Source organism: Engystomops pustulosus, chromosome 8 (genome assembly GCF_040894005.1).
Source record: "Engystomops pustulosus chromosome 8, aEngPut4.maternal, whole genome shotgun sequence".
NCBI lineage: Eukaryota > Metazoa > Chordata > Amphibia > Anura > Leptodactylidae > Engystomops > Engystomops pustulosus.
This window is the reverse complement of record NC_092418.1, coordinates 16,763,502-16,787,423: the sequence shown is the minus strand read 5'-3', so window position 1 is coordinate 16,787,423 and position 23,922 is coordinate 16,763,502. Positions and strand designations below refer to the sequence as shown.

Genomic DNA, 23,922 nt, shown 5'->3' with positions numbered 1-23,922 from the left:
CCTGTAGGGGCAGGGGTCACTATGGCTCCCAGCGCTCCCCCATATACTGGCACACAGGGGTCACTATGGCTCCCAGCGCTCCCCCATATACTGGCACACAGGGGTCACTATGGCTCCCAGCGCTCCCCCATATACTGGCACACAGGAGTCACTATGGCTCCCAGCGCTCCCCCATATACTGGCACACAGGGGTCACTATGGCTCCCAGCGCTCCCCCATATACTGGCACACAGCGGTCACTATGGCTCCCAGCGCTCCCCCATATACTGGCACACAGGGGTCACTATGGCTCCCAGCGCTCCCCCATATACTGGCACACAGGGGTCACTATGGCTCCCAGCGCTCCCCCATATACTGGCACACAGGGGTCACTATGGCTCCCAGCGCTCCCCCATATACTGGCACACAGGGGTCACTATGGCTCCCAGCGCTCCCCCATATACTGGCACACAGGAGTCACTATGGCTCCCAGCGCTCCCCCATATACTGGCACACAGGGGTCACTATGGCTCCCAGCGCTCCCCCATATACTGGCACACAGCGGTCACTATGGCTCCCAGCGCTCCCCCATATACTGGCACACAGGGGTCACTATGGCTCCCAGCGCTCCCCCATATACTGGCACACAGCGGTCACTATGGCTCCCAGCGCTCCCCCATATACTGGCACACAGGGGTCACTATGGCTCCCAGCGCTCCCCCATATACTGGCACACAGGGGTCACTATGGCTCCCAGCGCTCCCCCATATACTGGCACACAGGGGTCACTATGGCTCCCAGCGCTCCCCCATATACTGGCACACAGGGGTCACTATGGCTCCCAGCGCTCCCCCATATACTGGCACACAGGGGTCACTATGGCTCCCAGCGCTCCCCCATATACTGGCACACAGGGGTCACTATGGCTCCCAGCGCTCCCCCATATACTGGCACACAGGGGTCACTATGGCTCCCAGCGCTCCCCCATATACTGGCACACAGGGGTCACTATGGCTCCCAGCGCTCCGACATATACTGGCACACAGGGGTCACTATGGCTCCCAGCGCTCCCCCATATACTGGCACACAGGGGTCACTATGGCTCCCAGCGCTCCCCCATATACTGACACACAGGGGTCACTATGGCTCCCAGCGCTCCCCCATATACTGGCACACAGGGGTCACTATGGCTCCCAGCGCTCCCCCATATACTGGCACACAGGGGTCACTATGGCTCCCAGCGCTCCCCCATATACTGGCACACAGGTGTCACTATGGCTCCCAGCGCTCCCCCATATACTGGCACACAGAGGTCACTATGGCTCCCAGCGCTCCCCCATATACTGGCACACAGGGGTCACTATGGCTCCCAGCGCTCCCCCATATACTGGCACACAGGGGTCACTATGGCTCCCAGCGCTCCCCCATATACTGGCACACAGGGGTCACTATGGCTCCCAGCGCTCCCCCATATACTGGCACACAGGGGTCACTATGGCTCCCAGCGCTCCCCCATATACTGGCACACAGGGGTCACTATGGCTCCCAGCGCTCCCCCATATACTGGCACACCGGGGTCACTATGGCTCCCAGCGCTCCCCCATATACTGGCACACAGGGGTCACTATGGCTCCCAGCGCTCCCCCATATACTGGCACACAGGGGTCACTATGGCTCCCAGCGCTCCCCCATATACTGGCACACAGGGGTCACTATGGCTCCCAGCGCTCCCCCATATACTGGCACACAGGGGTCACTATGGCTCCCAGCGCTCCCCCATATACTGGCACACAGGAGTCACTATGGCTCCCAGCGCTCCCCCATATACTGGCACACAGGGGTCACTATGGCTCCCAGCGCTCCCCCATATACTGGCACACAGGTGTCACTATGGCTCCCAGCGCTCCCCCATATACTGGCACACAGAGGTCACTATGGCTCCCAGCGCTCCCCCATATACTGGCACACAGGGGTCACTATGGCTCCCAGCGCTCCCCCATATACTGGCACACAGGGGTCACTATGGCTCCCAGCGCTCCCCCATATACTGGCACACAGGGGTCACTATGGCTCCCAGCGCTCCCCCATATACTGGCACACAGGGGTCACTATGGCTCCCAGCGCTCCCCCATATACTGGCACACAGCGGTCACTATGGCTCCCAGCGCTCCCCCATATACTGGCACACAGGGGTCACTATGGCTCCCAGCGCTCCCCCATATACTGGCACACAGGGGTCACTATGGCTCCCAGCGCTCCCCCATATACTGGCACACAGGGGTCACTATGGCTCCCAGCGCTCCCCCATATACTGGCACACAGGGGTCACTATGGCTCCCAGCGCTCCCCCATATACTGGCACACAGGGGTCACTATGGCTCCCAGCGCTCCCCCATATACTGGCACACAGGGGTCACTATGGCTCCCAGCGCTCCCCCATATACTGGCACACAGGGGTCACTATGGCTCCCAGCGCTCCCCCATATACTGGCACACAGGGGTCACTATGGCTCCCAGCGCTCCCCCATATACTGGCACACAGGGGTCACTATGGCTCCCAGCGCTCCCCCATATACTGGCACACAGGGGTCACTATGGCTCCCAGCGCTCCCCCATATACTGGCACACAGGGGTCACTATGGCTCCCAGCGCTCCCCCATATACTGGCACACAGGGGTCACTATGGCTCCCAGCGCTCCCCCATATACTGGCACACAGGGGTCACTATGGCTCCCAGCGCTCCCCCATATACTGGCACACAGGGGTCACTATGGCTCCCAGCGCTCCCCCATATACTGGCACACAGGGGTCACTATGGCTCCCAGCGCTCCCCCATATACTGGCACACAGGGGTCACTATGGCTCCCAGCGCTCCCCCATATACTGGCACACAGGGGTCACTATGGCTCCCAGCGCTCCCCCATATACTGGCACACAGGGGTCACTATGGCTCCCAGCGCTCCCCCATATACTGGCACACAGGGGTCACTATGGCTCCCAGCGCTCCCCCATATACTGGCACACAGGGGTCACTATGGCTCCCAGCGCTCCCCCATATACTGGCACACAGGGGTCACTATGGCTCCCAGCGCTCCCCCATATACTGGCACACAGGGGTCACTATGGCTCCCAGCGCTCCCCCATATACTGGCACACAGGGGTCACTATGGCTCCCAGCGCTCCCCCATATACTGGCACACAGGGGTCACTATGGCTCCCAGCGCTCCCCCATATACTGGCACACAGGGGTCACTATGGCTCCCAGCGCTCCCCCATATACTGGCACACAGGGGTCACTATGGCTCCCAGCGCTCCCCCATATACTGGCACACAGGGGTCACTATGGCTCCCAGCGCTCCCCCATATACTGGCACACAGGGGTCACTATGGCTCCCAGCGCTCCCCCATATACTGGCACACAGGGGTCACTATGGCTCCCAGCGCTCCCCCATATACTGGCACACAGGGGTCACTATGGCTCCCAGCGCTCCCCCATATACTGGCACACAGGGGTCACTATGGCTCCCAGCGCTCCCCCATATACTGGCACACAGGGGTCACTATGGCTCCCAGCGCTCCCCCATATACTGGCACACAGGGGTCACTATGGCTCCCAGCGCTCCCCCATATACTGGCACACAGGGGTCACTATGGCTCCCAGCGCTCCCCCATATACTGGCACACAGGGGTCACTATGGCTCCCAGCGCTCCCCCATATACTGGCACACAGGGGTCACTATGGCTCCCAGCGCTCCCCCATATACTGGCACACAGGGGTCACTATGGCTCCCAGCGCTCCCCCATATACTGGCACACAGGGGTCACTATGGCTCCCAGCGCTCCCCCATATACTGGCACACAGGGGTCACTATGGCTCCCAGCGCTCCCCCATATACTGGCACACAGGGGTCACTATGGCTCCCAGCGCTCCCCCATATACTGGCACACAGGGGTCACTATGGCTCCCAGCGCTCCCCCATATACTGGCACACAGGGGTCACTATGGCTCCCAGCGCTCCCCCATATACTGGCACACAGCGGGTACCTGGCACTTTAATGAGGACCGTCCACGTCTTCTTTTCGGATTTATCCGTCTTGAATTCCTCCGAAAAGCAGATCTTCTCTGTGTCCCTCTGTTACTCTGCCTGGCAGTGATAATATTACGCAGTAAGGTGACCTCATACACTTTGATTCTGACCCTTGGTGCCGATGATCAGGACAATAGTAACTTCCGGTTACCACAAGACATTTCCAGGCGGAATAACAGAGGCGCAGTGTGTGATTTCTCTGCTCTTCAGCACGTTGTGTCCCTTGTCCCGGGATCTCGCTGGGCGGCCATTGTCCCCGTCATTACGACGCTTGTTCCAGCAGACACTAAGCGCGGTGGGTTAGGAGGATGGTGCGTGGGCACCTGCCCGCTGTCATCCTCCACAAGTGACAAAGCCAGGAAATGGAAATCAAGGACAATTTCATTCTGTGATTGCAAACTCTGCATGAATATAGGGAAAATAATCCCATGACTGGAGCTGGAGACCGGGGACATGGCAGGAAGAGAATCCCACTTACATCCCTACTGATTGAGCAGCAGAGGGTTCCCGATTATTGCCCGTACTGACAGGGCAGCCATCAGGCGACAGATGCCGAAAATGATCCTCCTCTGTGTCCATAGTCATTGTAGTAACTACTGCTGCAGTGTAATACCCCGCTATAGAGAACCTGTCAGCAGAAATTACCATGTAAACTGCAGCCAGGTATTGTCCTTGGAGAGATGTGTAATCAGACCACTGTGTGTGTGTTATTAGTAGCAGCAGGACTGTGATATATGTACTTGGGGGGGTGTCCTCACACTGCTGTGCTCTGTCCTGTCTGCAGCCAGTGTTAGGTAATCTCCCTGGAGAGATGTGTATTTATACCTTTGTGTATTTTTTGTTAGTAGCAGCAGGACTGTGAAATATGGCTTTGTATTCCAGGTTTATAGATTCTCCAAGTGCACAGGGGTCCTCACACTGCTGTTTTTCCTCCATTGAACTTCCCAAAACCTCTTTTTTATGTATGACAGCTGAAGTATTTAGTTAGTGCAAAGCAGGGATACCCCATAAGTTGTGTAATTTTGGAGCACATATCCATATTTCACAGTCCTGCTGGTACTAACAACATATACAAAGATCAGCTGTCCTTTCTGCAGTCAGTGCCGGTAGTGCCGTTGAAGAGATGTGTAATCATACCTTTGTGTATGTTATTAGTAGCAGCAGAACTGTGAAATATGGATCATAGCTTCTTCTTCCTAGCTTGGTGCATTGAGATGCTTGACATCCCTTCAGCAGTAAAAGCAGAAGCAGTCATCCAGTTATAGCAGTGATTTATAGGGGCTGCAAACAAAGACAATAGCACAGCAGTGTGAGGACACACGCCCAGTACGATCCTGAAATATACATCTATATTTCACAGTCCTGCTGCTACTAACAACATACACAAAGGTCTGATTACACATGTAAAGGATCTTCTATGGAGACTGCCCTGCGGGTCTTGTGACATAGATGAGCAGGAAATCGGGAGAATTGTGTGGTAAGAGGAAGGAAAATTTAAATAAGATAAAATAGTGATTTTCTAATGCCATTCCTTCTATTATAATCAGATAATACTTCTGTATCACATTACCGGACATTCACTGATCGCCGCATATGAGTCACACCTTCCGGCGGGACCCCGGTTATCACAGTGACTCGCCTCTCACCACGCCGCGTGCGGCCTCATACTCTGCCGCGTTATAATGAACGATATCACAGGGAAACATTTGTAACATTTCCTCATGCCAGCTTCTAAATTGTAACAGCTTAAGCCCCAGCAGGGGAGCCTCGCTGCGCCTCATACTCGTGTGTTAGGAATATTACTCCGTTTTTAATTTTTTATGCTCCGCCATTAAGACCCGTCGTGGGATTGTGAATATTTTAGAAGCGCAATTGATGAACAGACGTCTTTGTTCATGGCGGAGCCTGGAGCTCTACTAGTGTCAATGTGAGACATGTAAAGCCGTAAGAAGCTCCGCTCATACCGTCCATTGTTCTGTAATTCGCCATCTTTTATAATATATGACCATTTCGAGGTTCATTAGATGCCAATTTTTACCCAGAGAGACCCGTTCTCCTTCCAAAGCAACCATAGTACCCCTCATGGTCAGAAGTGATGGCCCTAAAGGAATGGAGAAGGTAAGTTGTATCCAGGTTCTGCTAATCAAATTAATGTGGTTAATTGATCAACAGCAAGTCTGACCACCTCTATAAAAGAAGAGGGTATGACCACATCACCATTAATGCATCTCTGGTGGACACGGGGGTGGGGGGTGGGAGCACACCCCATTTACTTACAATAAAAGCTTGATGGCTATAGACTGACTCTGCGTCCAACCAATTTTATTTTGGCGCCTTTGCTGACTACTCCCAAGTGTCTTCCTCAACTTTACCTTTTAACTACCAACTACAGATTTTCCAGAACTGGACTTTACCATACGGAGAAAGTCGAGGCACAATCTTGTAAAGTCCGTACCAGTGTTGGTGACTTCTAATAGACGCGAATCAGTAACCATCGGTCTGTGGCGTGAAAATGGGGTCTAGTCTAGGCTGAGGTCAAGGCGATGGAGAACATCGTGTTCAGAGATTTAGGCTATAGGGTAGGTGGCACGGGGGTGAACCAAAAACATCAGATGATGGCAAACAGGAACAACTGCATAAGATCTGGACTAGACTAGTAGTAGTGCTTGGGATTGGGGAAAGGTAAGTTACACATGGGTGTTTTGGGGGGCCCCAAGCAAAACTAATGTTAGGAAACCCCTCTGTTTCCAGGCTAAATCGGATGAAAGTAAAGTAAAGCAAGAGGGGAGGATAGCGTCACCTAGGGGCGTCGTGTTACATCAAATGGTAAACTAGGAGGGTGCCGGTCTTCATCCTACTCCTCACTGGTTCCTCAAGCCAGTGCGGTGAAATTGCATCCCACTACTGCATTTGGGGGGGGGGGATCCACTGGTCCCTTGGGCCCCTCATAATCACATGGGATTTCTGACCCTGCTTACTGCATACTGTTTATACATTGAATTCTATAATAACTCCGTATGCAATAAGCTCATGAGCTCCATCTAGTGGTGCATTCGGGTTAAAAAAAAAAAAATACACACGTATATACATATATTTGTTAAATGGTTGGAATGTACTTTAATGAGATTGGGCCGAGTATAACCTGAAATGAGCAAGAAGACCCCTTTAATTTGTACATCATAGTAGTGGAGACAGAAGTGAGTGAGCGGAGTTACAGCCTCTCTGTTCCTGTGCAGGTCCCGGCGGACGCTCGTTTGACTCGTTTGGATGAGGATCAGTCACAGCACAGCGGCTGAGCTGCCATGATTGTGTTCAGCGCTGGCACAGCACTCAATCAGCAGCGACAAGACTCTGACCCCCCCTCCAACACTCCAGGCTGCGGCACCGCTCCCACTAATAGGTGGATTAGTGGTTTTGGCAGAACGAGGCTCCGACCATTGCCAACAATTTACTGCTATGATCTTACGGGAAGCCGGAGGATTAGGTTGTCAGTCTTAGAAGTGAGTGCCGTGATTCCTGCGGGTGACTTCATTACAGACACTCGCCCCTGGGGAAGACGGAAGGGAACGCTAGGAGGATACAATACGGCTGTAGGCTACGGTATTAAAGGGGTCCTCCTACAGGATAGAGGATTCTGGGGAATCCCCAGCAATCAGAATAACACGGAGACACCTTAGGTTTCCTAGGTAAACCTGTATGGAAATGAGCAACCAGACTGTGCCGAAATTAGTACTGGGGGATATGGGGGTATTTCTGGGACATCCTTTTACCCCTTTTAGCTTTTGGACATCTGGGTAGGCGGCTGACCTCATATCCAGTCATTGCATGGCTTGTTGGCAACTCTATTGCATTGGACAATTCCACATCACCCCCAGAGGATGGGGGTGGTACTACCACCACTTACACTTTGTATTATGCCCTTGTAGGCCTCTGATCCATGGATATAGCGGTCTATTTCATCCGTAGTCACGGAGGGAGGTATTTTATACGTATTCGTCTTAACAATTACACCGTTTTTTTTTTTTTTTCCTACCAATTGTTCTTTTGTCAGCGAGCGCGCGCTAACCGCACATCTTCTAATCATACAGACTTAATGGATCAATTAGCGGAACAACAGGTACGATCCGATTATTTCAGTACAGATGAAGAGAGTGGAGTCACAGACGCCGCAGGAAACGGGGACTAATCAGGAAATGTAATCACGAACCGTTAATCATCATCATCAAAGATTCTGCTTAACCCATTCGGTGTCACGTTAAGCTAATTAAGGGGATCCTTTACTGTGGTCCAGCTTAGTTCAGTACCGATTCACAGTGTGATGACTTTATTTCCCTGTAGCGCTCCTTCAGGTCAGAAAGGGCATTACATGTCGGGAAAAGGGATTCTAATACGAAGAATCTACTGACTTCTAGGGTTACATTTCTATCCACATCTCCTTAGTGGGTCTGACCATATGGGGGTGACTTCTACCCAGCGCAAATCAACAAACATTGGACTGTAGCCTAAAAACAAGAAGTATGGTCCAAGCTGGTGCGAGTCAGAAAATAGGTTAAGGGTGTAACACAGAACATCAGAAGAGGACGAACAAGAATAACGGGACTGGTTCACTAGGAACCAGATATAGACCCTAATTTGGGAAAGGAGTTTTATACACTGGGGTCAGGGGTGAATTTGGTGTTTTGAGGGCCCCAAGCAAAAGTCGACAACCACTTTCTTTCTTCGCTAAAGCAGATGGGAAGAAAGTGGATCAAGAGGGGAGGACAGCGTCACGTGGCAATGTTGTGTTACACGTTGTGGACAAGGAGGACGATGGTCTTCCTCTGGTGAACTTGCATTCTACTACTATTGGAGGAAAGTGGTCTCTGGGGCCCCATACAATCACACGGGATGTGTTCTAGGGATATTTGCCCTGCCTGGGGTCACTAGGCACAGCATGCCCTAGCTGTAGGCCATGCTGTCAGCATCCGAGGCAGGGACATGATGCAACCCGATGACCAAAGACGGATGACTTTGTACTCTTCCCGATTCTGGCACCGCCGCGAACCTATGGAACGAAAAAAAAATCCCAGAGCCAGACGTCTTGTTGCCACATAATGGGATCCATTGGGCTTATTCATGAAGACGCTTTTTTTTTGGGCTAATGACGCCCCCTGATGCAGATGTGAGCATAGCCTACCCGTGCCCCTCTCCAGCAGGACTTAGTCCTGACGTTCTAGCCGTAGGACTGATGGTGCGGAGGAAGTTTGTGACGTGTGTGAAGTTGGCGCTGATGTGGGCCGGTCTGCCCGCAGGCTGCGGAGCGGGTAGCGTCTTCTATCAGTCAGCGCCAGCCCGCTCCTTATTGTGCATGTGCCAGGACAGAATCATTCTGTGAGTTTTCCCTCGTTGTCCTCTCCACCAGACGGACGCCTCGATAATGGAGCTGACAGGTAATTACCGGCGTTCTCCTCCGTGCTGTGCGATGCCGACGCTTGATCTCGTCTTCCGTTGCGATAAGTTCTGACGCATTGCAGAGCTTTACATAGAAACTGGTGTGAGGTTATTATTCCTGCTGCTCCACCTGTACAATGTAGAATCCGGCATCTCTAAAAGTAAAAGAGTCACAAGACAAACTTATTTTAGTGTTTTTGTAACTTTTTCTAGTGGAAACTGTAGGCAAGGTGCTGTTGATGGATCTAATGGTGTCATAGGTTTAAGCAAAATAATATCCTTTTATGAGTATACTTTAAATACCATAATTAAAGGGATGTTCCCATTAAAGGGAACCTGTCACCAGGGCCCTAATTTTCACTAAAGAAATGGTGCAGGAGCTCATCACACCTGCAGTGCTCCTGCACAGCTCCTCCCTCCTGCTTCTTCAGAGCTCACAGCCTGGAGAGCTGATATCAGTGTGGAAGGGAGGAGCTGTACAGGAGCACAAAGAGCACGCTGAGAGCTCAGGAGTTTGCAGCACAGACAAGTCACATGTTGTTTTTTGAAATGCATCCAAACCAAAGCCCGACCCCTGGGACTACACAGAGGATTTTGTCAGGGTGTAAGGTAAGTTAGAACACACAATTATATTGTAATGCAAATGCTTAGAAAAGGACATATTTGTACTGCAGGTTTGATGAGCTTCTACAACCTGTCTTTAGTGAAATGAGGTCCCTGGTGATGGGTTCCCTTTAAGGACTGAATGTCTGATGGCGGGGTCTCGGCACCACTAGTTTCCCTGTACTTCCCTATACTCTTTGGGTATCGTCTCATCTTGTGCTGTACTCCATCAATTTCTATTGGACATCCTAGTGCTGACCTCACTCCTGTCTCATCACATTTCAGCTTATTTGTTATAGGGAACCTGTCAGCAGGTGTGACTATACAAACTGCAGTGTTATGTATTAGCCCTGGAGAGATGTGTAATCAGACTTCTGTGTTTTTAGTAGAAGCAGGACTGTGGAATATGGATTTATGTTCCAGGATTGTACTGGGTGTGTGTCCTTACACTGCTGTGCTCCTAACTCTCGGCTTCTTTATAGCCTCACCCCACTTTTTCAAGTGAAAGCTGTAGCAAGCTTCTGGTTGGATACTACTGCAGGTACTCAGAGTATTCCTGTGCTCTGCAGAGCAGTTCAGTGCAGAGGGCTCAGAGCACAGCAGTGTGAGAGGCTACAATCCTGGAATATAGATACATTTCATCACAGTCCTCCTGCTGCTTTAAGCCCTTGAGTAAAATATAGAATTATAAGGATGGGTTTTATCTGAAATACTTCTGACCCCTCCCACCCCCTGTAGTACCTACCTGGCTCCTCCGTGATGTCACTTCCTCCTGGAAGCCTCACAAAAGAGGCCACCGAGACAACTTGGATCTTTTTTTGTTTGTTGGAAAAGTCTTTTTTTTTGTTTAATTTTTAGTATCGAAGTATTTTTGGGGTGGTGATGTTCTCCCCCCGGTGACTAATGAGCGGATGACGGGAGCGGACCCTCTAATCTTCTCGTACATCTTGTGCCGTCAGTAATTTAGGAAATTGCCGATAACCTTTTCTTGCAAAATGCTCCGTGTCTGAACTTTCCCCATTAGCCGCGTCTTTCTGAATATGTAAATATCTGCATTAAGACAAATGGGCTCCGTGATTAAAGGGACGGGCGCTTTCATGTGTATTGTTCGGCTTCCCACAGTCCATGCAAATAACAGGCAATTTGAGAGATTTTTAGGCTTCCTATGAAATTGGCCCTAATGGGTTCTGCGGACATTGGGATATTAAAATATTGGCCCAATGAGTGACAGGGAAAGTTCTGGAGGAAGTTTAAAGGGGTGTTCTACATTAGAAACCTTCACTGTTAATTTACTTATCAGTTCTGGGGTCAACCCCTTTAAATCTCTCTGACAGTTTTTCATTCAGGGATCCGAAGAGATTTTTAATTTTACTTTTATGATCCCAAATGTTACCCCGTACTAAATGTAATGTTACCACGTATGGCGCCAGGTATGACAGAGGGCTCTGTAGCGCCACACACTGGTGGAGGTTCATCTCCTGATCTGTAATGTCCTTGTCTTTCCTTCACAGCTGGATCACAGGTCACCGGCCAGAATTTACAGACCCCAAAGTCGTGGCTCACGGGGACGGTCGAGAAGGTAACAAATCTGTACCAAATTTTTGATTAGTTTTTGGATCTAGGGGTTGTATTAAGCTATACATGTATCCCCTATCCATAGTATAAATGTGGGACCCCCCTCTTGCCACAGAACAGCAGATTGCAAGATCATGGGGGGGGGGGTGCAGTAGGACTACGGCATTTGTCGGGTGCAGGTGTTTGGAAGGGGCTCACAGGCTGAGCCCTCCCCATTGTCAGTGAGTATTTGCTGCATATTGCAGCAAACACCCACCAGTAACACCCGCATACAGTGCTAGCACCGATCGCGGGTGTTAACCCATCTATCGCCACCGGCAATGCCGGTGACCCGAGGCTGAAGACCTGAGACTGTCTGTCACGTTTTAACCCATCTATTACAGTGATCTATTACAATGAGTGATTTGCACAATGTAATAGATGCTGTGTAGTATGACACTATATGGAAGGTGCAATCAGACACCCTTGGGTTAAAGTACCCTAGGGGTTCTTAAAAATGGTAAACTAAATAAAATAAACATAATTCAAATCACCCCCCTTTTCCCTAGAACTGATATAAATATAAATAAACAGTAAAAATCCTAAACATGTAAGGTATCACCGGCCCCCCAAAATGTCAGATCTATCAAAATATAGTAACGGTTATTCCAGGGGTTTAACCCCGTAACAGAAAATAGCGCCCGAAGTCGAAAATGTCACTTTTGCAAAAAAAAATTTAAAAAATCATAAAAACTGATCAAAACGCCATACAATCCTCAAAATAGAAGCATTGAAAAGGTCATCAAAAGTAAAAAAAAATGACACTAATTTTTGTAAATGTATGAAAACATTATAAAACCTATACAGATTTGTTATCCCTGTGATCGCACCGACCCAAAGAATAAGAAGACACACAGTGAAAGCCATAAAATCCAAGCCCACAATTCATATATTCACTGCATTTGGAATGTTTTTCCCGCTTCTAAGTTCACGGCATGGAATATTCAATACCGTCAATATGAAGTACAATTTATTACGCAGAAAACAAGCCCTCACACAGCTCTTTAAATGGCAAATATAAAAAGTTCTGGATTTTTGACGGTAAGGAATAAAAAATGAAAACTCAAACAACAAAAAAAGGGCCTGGTCGTAAAGGGGTTATTTGTTTCTTTTACATCACCGGCTCCCTGCCAGCAGCGTGTGGTAAGTCCCGGGATGGGGAGGGGGGTGGACTCTCGAGGGGATTTTTTAAATTGGGATGCCAGATGCTAATGGAAACTGTCATCATGTTAAAATGACCTTCCTGATGACAGTTTCCCATTCACACAAAGAGACATTTAAAGCCAACACTCCCCCATCTGGTGGTCTCAGCCATGTAAGTGTGAAATGTAAAGGAACTCAGTACAAACCGTCCCTGTCTGATCCCTGGACCTACGGAGGTGCTGAGTATCACAGGCTGAAGTCCATTAGGTTCCTGACTAGTCGTGCTCCTCCCTTCTCCGTGATCCTGACCTTGACCTGACTCTGCCCCTGTCCTGCGATTCTGTTGTACTAATTATTGACTCTGAACCCCGGCTGCCCACTCTTATCTTTCCACCTGTACCTGGGCTCTGCTGGACTTTCACCTGCCCTGGTCTGACCCCTGCACCTCTCACCTCCGTCTGCTTTGACTTTAAGCCTGGTCTGCTTGCCCTGACCTCTGCCTGACTGCCCCTCCCTTGCCTAGCTCTTTGGTGCTACCAATATCTCGTGTCCCACCTGAGTTCTATTCCAGCAGTACCGGGGAGTCCTCTGAGAGGTAGAAGCCTTGTGATTCAGTAGTTGTAACTTCAGCCATCACCTCTATCCATTTCCATTGGAGCCCCAGGTGCCTCAGGAAAACCCCCTTTAAAGGATTTTGGTAATCAAGTCCCCATATTCTGGGGGTAGAAGTCCTGAACGTGCCATGAGCTGTATGGGCACCTCACAGATGGCACAGCCCTTATACAGGAGGACTCACATTTCTTTTTATTCCTGGGATCCGTATCAAATCTGGGAGTCACATTCTGGGCACAGTCACCGGCTTTTAATAAATCCTCGATATTTTTAATTTTTTTTTTTTTCCTATATTTGTCTCCACCATGAAAAAAAAGGAATCCATAAAAGGAAAGAAGATGAAGTGATTATGAAGAAAAATTATGAGACAAATTAGGTTGACTTGGCACAATGCACAGGGAAGGTTTGCACAGCGGGGGTGTGAACTATATCTAACCCCGCCCCTGCAGAGTCACCTGGCAGAACACAGCTTGTCCATCTATAAACCGTGATCCGGATAACATTGTGACATAGGAAATCCTAAAGCCTTTACTCTCTGCAGTCTATCACCTTTCATTGGAGAAGTGCTCTTAAGTGCAGAGAGCTAAGAGCACAGCAGTGGGAGGATGCCCTTCATCCATTGGACACTGGTAGATAAATGTTCTTGTACCACCATAGAAACAAGTGAAGCCCTGGTCCCATTCACAGGATAAAAGTAGATGTTTTATTAACTCTTTGCTGTATAGATGGGAGGTCACCTTCATCAAACCCATGATCGCGCCCTTCACACACCTCATCCATTAACTCTGACACACAGCGACGCGTAACACCTCATTACAAGTGAATTAAACAAGGCGTTAATTGCACATGAATTTTTTTTTTTAATCTGCGGATCAAGCTGCTAAGTCATTAGTGCAGACGCACTACCCACCACAGATGGTAACCAAGCAGACGGGCACCAGCCACCGCCGCCAACTCTACGTACACTGGCATGGAAGAGCGGTCTATTACATAACTGCATGGGGGAGGCAGATCCATCTATATGTGTCATGGAACATGGAGTCTTGATATTATAGTAGTTATATTCTTGTACATAGGGGGCAGTATTATAGTAGTTATATTCCTGTACATAGGGGCAGTATTATAGTAGTTATATTCTTGTACATAGGGGGCAGTATTATAGTAGTTATATTCTTGTACATAGGGGGCAGTATTATAGTAGTTATATCCCTGTACATAGGGGGCAGTATTATAGTAGTTATATTCCTGTACATAGGGGCAGTATTATAGTAGTTATATCCCTGTACATAGGGGGCAGTATAATAGTAGTTATATTCTTGTACATAGGGGGCAGTATTATAGTAGTTATATTCTTGTACATAGGGGGCAGTATTATAGTAGTTATATTCTTGTACATAGGGGGCAGTATTATAGTAGTTGTATTCCTGTACATAGGGGCAGTATTATAGTAGTTATATTCTTGTACATAGGGGGCAGTATTATAGTAGTTATATTCTTGTACATAGGGGGCAGTATTATAGTAGTTATATTCTTGTACATAGAGGGCAGTATTATAGTAGTTATATTCTTGTACATAGGGGGCAGTATTATAGTAGTTATATTCTTGTACATAGGGGAGCAGTATTATAGTAGTTATATTCCTGTACATAGGGGGCAGTATTATAGTAGTTATATTCCTGTATATAGGGGGCAGTATTATAGTAGTTATATTCCTGTATATAGGGGGGCAGTATTACAGTAGTTATATTCTTGTACATAGGGGGCAGTATTATAGTAGTTATATTCTTGTACGTAGGGGGCAGTATTATAGTAGTTATATTCTTGAACGTAGGGGGCAGTATTATAGTAGTTATATTCTTGTACGTAGGGGGCAGTATTATAGTAGTTATATTCTTGTACATAGGGGGCAGTATTATAGTAGTTATATTCTTGTACATAGGGGGCAGTATTATAGTGGTTATATTCCTGTACATAGGGGGCAGTATTATAGTAGTTATATTCTTGTACATAGGGGGCAGTATTATAGTGGTTATATTCTTATACATAGGGGGCAGTATTATAGTAGTTATATTCTTGTACATAGGGAGCAGTATTATAGTAGTTATATTCTTGTACATAGGGGGCAGTATTATAGTAGTTATATTCTTGTACATAGGGGGCAGTATTATAGTAGTTATATTCTTGTACATAGGGGGCAGTATTATAGTAGTTATATTCCTGTACATAGGGGGCAGTATTATGGTAGTTATATTCTTGTACATAGGGGGCAGTATTATAGTAGTTATATTCCTGTACATAGGGGGCAGTATTATAGTGATTATATTCCTGTACATAGGGGGGAGTATTATAGTAGTTATATCCCTGTACATAGGGGGCAGCATTATAGTAGTTATATTCTTGTACATAGGGGGCAGCATTATAGTAGTTATATCCCTGTACATAGGGGGCAGTATTATAGTAGTTATATTCTTGTACATAGGGGGCAGTATTATAGTAGTTATATTCCTGTACATAGGGGGCAGTATTATAGTAGTTATATTCTTGTACATAGGGGGCAGTAATATAGTAGTTATATTCTTGTACATAGGGGGCAGTATTATAGTAGTTATATTCTTGTACATAGGGGCAGTATTAAAGTAGTTATATCCCTGTACATAGGGGCAGTATTATAGTAGTTATATTCTTGTACATAGGGAGCAGTAATATAGTAGTTATATTCTTGTACATAGGGGTCAGTATTATAGTAGTTATATTCTTGTATATAGGGGGCAGTATTATAGGTGTTATATCCCTGTACATAGGGGGCAGTATTATAGTAGTTATATTCTTGTACATAGGGGGCAGTATTATAGTAGTTATATTCCTGTACATAGGGGGCAGTATTATAGTAGTTATATTCTTGTACATAGGGGGCAGTATTATAGTAGTTATATTCCTGTACATAGGGGGCAGTATTATAGTAGTTATATTCTTGTACATAGGGGGCAATATTATAGTAGTTATATTCTTGTACATAGGGGGCAGTATTATAGTAGTTATATTCTTGTACATAGGGGGCAGTATTATGGTAGTTATATTCTTGTACATAGGGGGCAGTATTATAGTAGTTATATTCTTGTACATAGGGGGCAGTATTATAGTAGTTATATTCCTGTACATAGGGGGCAGTATTATAGTAGTTATATTCTTGTACATAGGGGGCAATATTATAGTAGTTATATTCTTGTACATAGGGGGCAGTATTATAGTAGTTATATTCTTGTACATAGGGGGCAGTAATATAGTAGTTATATTCTTGTACATAGGGGGCAGTATTATAGTAGTTATATTCTTGTACATAGGGGCCAGTATTATAGTAGTTATATTCTTGTACATAGGGGGCAGTATTATAGTAGTTATATTCTTGTACATAGGGGCCAGTATTATAGTAGTTATATTCTTGTACATAGGGGGCAGTATTATAGTAGTTATATTCTTGTACATAGGGGGCAGTATTATAGTAGTTATATTCTTGTACATAGGGGGCAGTATTATAGTAGTTATATTCTTGTACATAGGGGCAGTATTATAGTAGTTATATATAATTGTACATAGGGGGCAGTATTATAGTAGTTATATCCCTGTACATAGGGGGCAGTATTATAGTAGTTATATTCTTGTACATAGGGGGCAGTATTATAGTAGTTATATTCTTGTACATAGGGGGCAGTATTATAGTAGTTATATTCCTGTACATAGGGGGCAGTATTATAGTAGTTATATTCTTGTACATAGGGGGCAGTAATATAGTAGTTATATTCCTGTACATAGGGGGCAGTATTATAGGTGTTATATTCCTGTACATAGGGGCAGTATTATAGTAGTTATATTCCTGTACATAGGGGCAGTATTATAGTAGTTATATTCCTGTACATAGGGGCAGTATTATAGTAGTTATATTCTTGTACATAGGGGGCAGTATTATAGTAGTTATATTCCTGTACATAGGGGGCAGTATTATAGGTGTTATATTCCTGTACATAGGGGCAGTATTATAGTAGTTATATTCCTGTACATAGGGGCAGTATTATAGTAGTTATATTCCTGTACATAGGGGGCAGTATTATAGTAGTTATATTCTTGTACATAGGGGGCAGTATTATAGTAGTTATATTCCTGTACATAGGGGGCAGTATTATAGGAGTTATATTCCTGTACATAGGGGGCAGTATTATAGTAGTTATATTCTTGTACATAGGGGGCAGTATTATAGTAGTTATATTCTTGTACATAGGGGGCAGTATTATAGTAGTTATATTCCTGTACATAGGGGGCAGTATTATAGTAGTTATATTCTTGTACATAGGGGGCAGTAATATAGTAGTTATATTCCTGTACATAGGGGGCAGTATTATAGGTGTTATATTCCTGTACATAGGGGCAGTATTATAGTAGTTATATTCCTGTACATAGGGGCAGTATTATAGTAGTTATATTCCTGTACATAGGGGGCAGTATTATAGTAGTTATATTCTTGTACATAGGGGGCAGTATTATAGTAGTTATATTCCTGTACATAGGGGGCAGTATTATAGGTGTTATATTCCTGTACATAGGGGCAGTATTATAGTAGTTATATTCCTGTACATAGGGGCAGTATTATAGTAGTTATATTCCTGTACATAGGGGGCAGTATTATAGTAGTTATATTCTTGTACATATGGGGCAGTATTATAGTAGTTATATTCTTGTACATAGGGGCAGTATTATAGTAGTTATATTCTTGTACATAGGGGGCAGTATTATAGTAGTTATATTCTTGTACATAGGAGGCAGTATTATAGTAGTTATATTCTTGTACATAGGGGGCAGTATTATAGTAGTTATATTCCTGTACATAGGGGGCAGTATTATAGTAGTTATATTCCTGTACATAGGGGCAGTATTATAGTAGTTATATTCCTGTACATAGGGGGCAGTATTATAGGAGTTATATTCCTGTACATAGGGGGCAGTATTATAGTAGATATGAACCTCAGAATTGAGCAGCAGATGCTGAGTTCTGATCCATATTCTACAGGCCTCACAGGAATTGGTGTGAAAAACGTATTCTTTACCAAGACATAACCGTGTCATTTCATTTCACAATGCACCTTTATCAAACATGATGCTGAATTCTGATCCTACACTTGCAGCATTCCCATAATTGCTCCTTTTCCGCTGGAGAGTGATCCTGATATCTCAGTGGGGTCACAGGTCACCTGCGGGCTCTTACTATGCAGTTATGTGTGTGGTGACACTGACCCTACAGACCCTGTGGGATCTACCTGCTGCCTTGACCTTGTATCTGCACATTGTTACTTCCTTATTTCCGGAGGTTCTTGTCTGCTCAGCCATTTCTCAGTTAGATCTGCGTTTAGGAGAGCTGGACTGCGGCCAGGACGGATGCCACCAGGCAGATGAATTCTGAGCCCTGGAAATGATGATTGCGGGAAGTACAGAAATGAGATAATTTTGCCCCTTCCATCTTACATTAGAAGTGACATCAGGAGAAGAGAACAGATGCGTAGGCTTTGTGGGATGAGACGTTCAATGATGTCGTTCCGTCTTAGTCTTAAAGTGAACCTCACCTATAAAAATTTAGCAGCTCTCCTCTCCGCAGTCTCAGTCCCTAGCTGCTGCGACTCATTTCTCCCCCTCCCTTCTCCATAGACTGCTTTGTGAGCTTCTGTCTTGCAGCTGTAGAGACCTCAACCCTCTGCAGGTTCTTACCCCATGGGCTTTATCATCACTTGCGAGATGACATCGTCTTGCGAGATGACATCGTCTTGCGAGATGACATCAGTAACGCAAATGTGGAGTCCCTATGGGTGGAGATAAGGGGAGGGAAAAAGAATAATAAAATATTACTAGGGGTTTGTTATAAGGCTCCAAATATAATGGAGGCAGCAGAGGAAATGCTGATAAGTGAAATGGATGCGGCTTCAAAGCATGGTGAAGTACTTATCATGGGGGACTTCAATTACCCAGATATTGACTGGGGGGCAGAAACCTGCAGGTCCTTCAAAGGTAGCAGGTTCTTGTCAACAACAAAAGACAATTACCTGTCGCAACTAGTCCTGGAGCCAACAAGAGGTGGGGCACTGCTGGACCTTATCCTTACCAACAGACCTGATAGGGTATCAAAACTACAGGTTGGGGGGAACCTGGGGAATAGTGATCATAATATCATTGATTTTGTATTACGCTTTACTAAGCATGTTAGTGAAGGGGCAACCAACACTCTAAACTTCAGGAGGGCAAATTTTCATCAACTAAGGGAAGACCTTAAAGGCATAGACTGGGATAATGCTCTCAAAGACAAAAGCCCCCCCCTAAAATGGGACTTTTTCTCATATATTCTGAAAAAGTCCTGTGAGAAACACATACCTTATGGAAAAAAGCATAAAAGGAACAAGAAAAAGCCTATGTGGCTAACTAGTCTTGTAAGGAAAGCAATAAGCGAGAAAGATAAAGCGTTTAAGGTGCTAAAACGTGAAGGTAGCGATGAGGCATTACAGGATTATAGAGAGAAAAATAAATCCTGTAAAAAGCAGATAAAGGCCGCAAAAATAGAGACTGAAAGAAATATTGCCAGGGAGAGCAAAAATAATCCCAAATTATTTTTCAAGTATATAAATGATAAGAAACTAAAAACAGAGAGTGTGGGTCCCCTTAGAAATAACATGGGGGTCATGGTGGAAGGAGATGAGGAAAGGGCCAATCTACTGAATGTCGCCTTCTCAACTGTCTTTACCCAGGAAAATCCCCTGGTGGAAGACACAATGAGGAATAATGTAAATTCTTTTTATAATGTCAACAGTTTAACCCAGGAAGAGGTACGGCGCCGCCTCGCAACCACTAAGATAGATAAATCACCTGGGCCAGATGGCATACACCCCCGGGTTCTGCATGAATTATGTACGGTGATAGACAGACCATTATTTTTAATATTTGAAGATTCACTGAGGACTGGTTATGTTCCACAGGAATGGCGCATAGCAAATGTGGTACCAATATACAAAAAAGGATCAAATAGCGATCCTGGAAACTACAGACCCGTAAGTCTAACTGCTGTGGTGGGGAAAATATTTGAGGGGTTTATTAGAGATGCTATCCTGGAGTATCTCACTGTGCACAACCTTATAACCCAGCGTCAGCATGGGTTTATGAGAGATCGGTCCTGTCAGACTAATCTGATTGGTTTCTACGAGGAGGTAAGTTCAAGACTGGATCTGGGGGACGCTGTGGATGTTGTATATCTGGACTTCTCAAAGGCATTTGACACCGTGCCACATAAAAGGTTGGTATATAAAATGAGACTGCTGGGAGTAGGAGAAAATCTGTGTATCTGGGTAAGTAATTGGCTTAGTGATAGAAAACAGAGGGTGGTCATTAATGGCACATTCTCCGATTGGGTTGATGTTACCAGTGGAGTGCCACAGGGGTCAGTATTGGGGCCACTTCTTTTTAATATTTTTATTAATGACCTTGTAGTGGGTTTACACAGTCAAGTTTCAATATTTGCAGATGATACTAAGCTGTGTAAAGTAATAAATACTGAGGTCGATAGTTTAGCATTACAGAGGGATTTGTGGAAGCTTGAGGGATGGGCAGAGAAATGGTTGATGAGGTTTAATGTAGATAAATGTAAAGTTATGCACTTGGGCCATGGAAACAAAAAGTATAATTATGTTCTAAACGGTCAATTACTTAGTAAAACTGTGGCTGAAAAGGACTTGGGGGTATTGGTGGATGGTAAACTTAATTTTAGTGACCAGAGCCAGGCGGCTGCTGCTAAAGCAAATAAAATAATGGGATGTATCAAGAGAGGAATAGATTCTCATGATAAAGACATAGTTCTGCCCTTATACAAATCCCTGGTCAGACCACACATGGAATATTGTGTACAGTTTTGGGCACCAGTGTATAAAAAGGATATAGTAGAGCTGGAACGGGTGCAGAGGAGAGCAACCAGGATTATTAGGGGAATGGGGGGACTAGAATACAATGACAGATTACAAAATTTGGGATTATTCAGTTTAGAAAAAAGACGACTGAGGGGAGACCTCATTACAATGTACAAATACCTGAACGGACAGTACAAGGATCTCTCCAAAGATCTTTTTATACCTCGGTCTGTTACCAGGACAAGGGGGCATCCTCTACGCCTAGAGGAGAGGTGATTTTACCATCACCATAGACAAAGGTTCTTTACTGTAAGAGCAGTGAGACTATGGAACTCTCTGCCGCAGGAGGTTGTTATGGCCGACTCTATGTACATGTTCAAGAGAGGCATGGATGCCTTTCTGGAGAGAAAAAATATCACGGGTTATGGGGATAAAACATTTATTTAATTCTTGAAGGTTGGACTTGATGGACTTGCGTCTCCTTCCAGCCTTATATACTATGATACTATGATACTTGTATCCTGATATGTCGGTTAGCTATTAGCTATCATAAAGGGGAGGGTTCCCAGATTAGGACCTCCACCTGTTAGCCAGAAAGCACGGCTGCTGCAAAGCGTGTCTCCACTTCCTCCTTAGAGCACAAGTCTTTTAAATTGAGTCTTCATCAACCTAACATCCAATACCAGCATTGTGGTACCTTTCCTCTTAATCTATATGCAAATTAGCTTCTTGGTGCACAAGGGGTGGGGTCATGTCTGCTGCTGCAGAGAATTTCGATCATCCTTCCGCAAACCTCTATTTCTTTTCTGTGAAAAGGAAGTGCTGTAAAGCGATGGATGCTGTAAAAAGAAAGTAGCAGTGTCCCAGCAGACGTGGCTCCGCCCTGTTGACGCCACAGACAACGTATAAGCAACGACTTCTCTCCTTTGTATCTTTGCAGTTACCAGGGTCCGATCACAAGGATCCCTCACCCTCTCCTTCAGTGTCGTGACCAAGGACCTCAAGAAACTCGGCTACGCCACCAGTTCCAACGAGACTCCAAACTCTGCGGTAACATCGAACCCATAATGCACCACTGCGCCAAGTCCGACCCCCAACCTGATGACCGCCACGTGCTCGGCGCAGACCGATATGGGTGTAGGGTGTTAGTATTCGGATGTGAGGTGTTACAGGATTAGCCAAGTTGCCGAATTTTTGACACCTTGACTTCCCAGTATAGCGCAGAAATCCCGCCCCTTTAAGAGGTGCTTTTTATAAGATTTGCAAGTTGAGTTTATTAGTTACTTTTATATTCACTGTATTAATTTTTGGGTAATAACATGCACAACCCTTCTCTTTATAACTCAAAATTCTTGAATTTCATGTTACATTATTTCTTATACTACCGTCCTAGTTAAAGTTATCTGGAAGATCACATGACCAGGATGCTATTAGGTCATGTGACTGACCTCTGAGTGTAGTGAAACCTCATTGGCTCTTATAGTAACCATTAGGGTTTATGATACGGATAGAAATATGGGATAGGACTGTAAATCGGTGTAAGATGATAGATTCTCCCCGATCCGATGCTGGGAATACGGCCCTGAAGGCATCAATCACAACCCCTGTGACTCGATTGTGGTCAGCGGATTTGGCAGTGATGCAGGAGCTGCTGTGCCACTTTTACCTGCGCTGGGTACATCTGGGGGCCAACGCTGACATGTAATTGGTATCTTCCTCCCACACGTTGAGTGGCCGCAGGACATGAATTAATTGGCGGCTAATTAGCCGCAATCATCAGATTGTTTTTTTGCCTTGTAATCCCCCCTATGGCTCCCGGCCACTTTGCTCCGCTATTCCCAGCTCTCAGCATGAACATCAAGTCATTGGCAGCATTGGTGTCTTTATTGATTTACTACAACACCAAGTCCTCTAGATATCCCGGCTGGCTGGCAAACGGACACTCACGTTGGGCTTTTACGAGAAAATCCAGGTGGGTCGGATCAGATGGGCCGTGGATAATGTCTATTCATTTCCAGCTTCAAGGAATTGTCCAAACCCTCCATTATTATGTAGTAAAAAGTTCGACAATATTTTAATTTCCAAAACCACTTGCTGTCAATGAATGAAGGTCTCCATGTTACGCAGACGTTTCATAGATTGTCCTCCAGAATACGGAATGGCAGTCTATTATTTCCATGTATGGTATTTAATTTTATGACATTATTGTGCATTTTGTGATTTTTATTACATTTTGATTGTACATTTTATACATATTTTTATTCTATTGTCTTAAGAATATTTTGTAATTCGAAAATAAATGTTTTTTCTTTTAACGAGTCTTGTCTTGTTCTTTGCATTTCCAACTTATAACTTTCATACTAATCAATTGTTACTTAAGCTAATGACTATAAAACCTCCCGCCTGCTGGTAAAGATCACTGATCACCTGACTTGTTACCAGTGACGGCCATCTTCCTTTCCGTGATTGTCGAAATAATCATAAAACCCCATCTGTGGCTCATGAAATCAAGGTCATCGGCTTAA

General features: G+C 45.8%; 1 protein-coding gene across 2 annotated transcripts in view; it reads left to right on the top strand.

The window, feature by feature from the left end:
• Window positions 1–23,715, top strand: part of B9D1 (B9 domain containing 1) — a 61,394-nt gene extending 37,679 nt beyond the window's left edge. For both annotated transcript variants that reach the window (XM_072119931.1, XM_072119930.1), the window contains exons 6-7: window positions 11,612–11,679; window positions 22,338–23,715. In XM_072119931.1, the coding sequence (XP_071976032.1) occupies window positions 11,612–11,679; window positions 22,338–22,465 (196 nt within the window). In that variant the 3' untranslated portion in view covers window positions 22,466–23,715. The remainder of the gene's footprint in view (window positions 1–11,611; window positions 11,680–22,337) is intronic.
• Window positions 23,716–23,922: the final 207 nt, after the last annotated feature.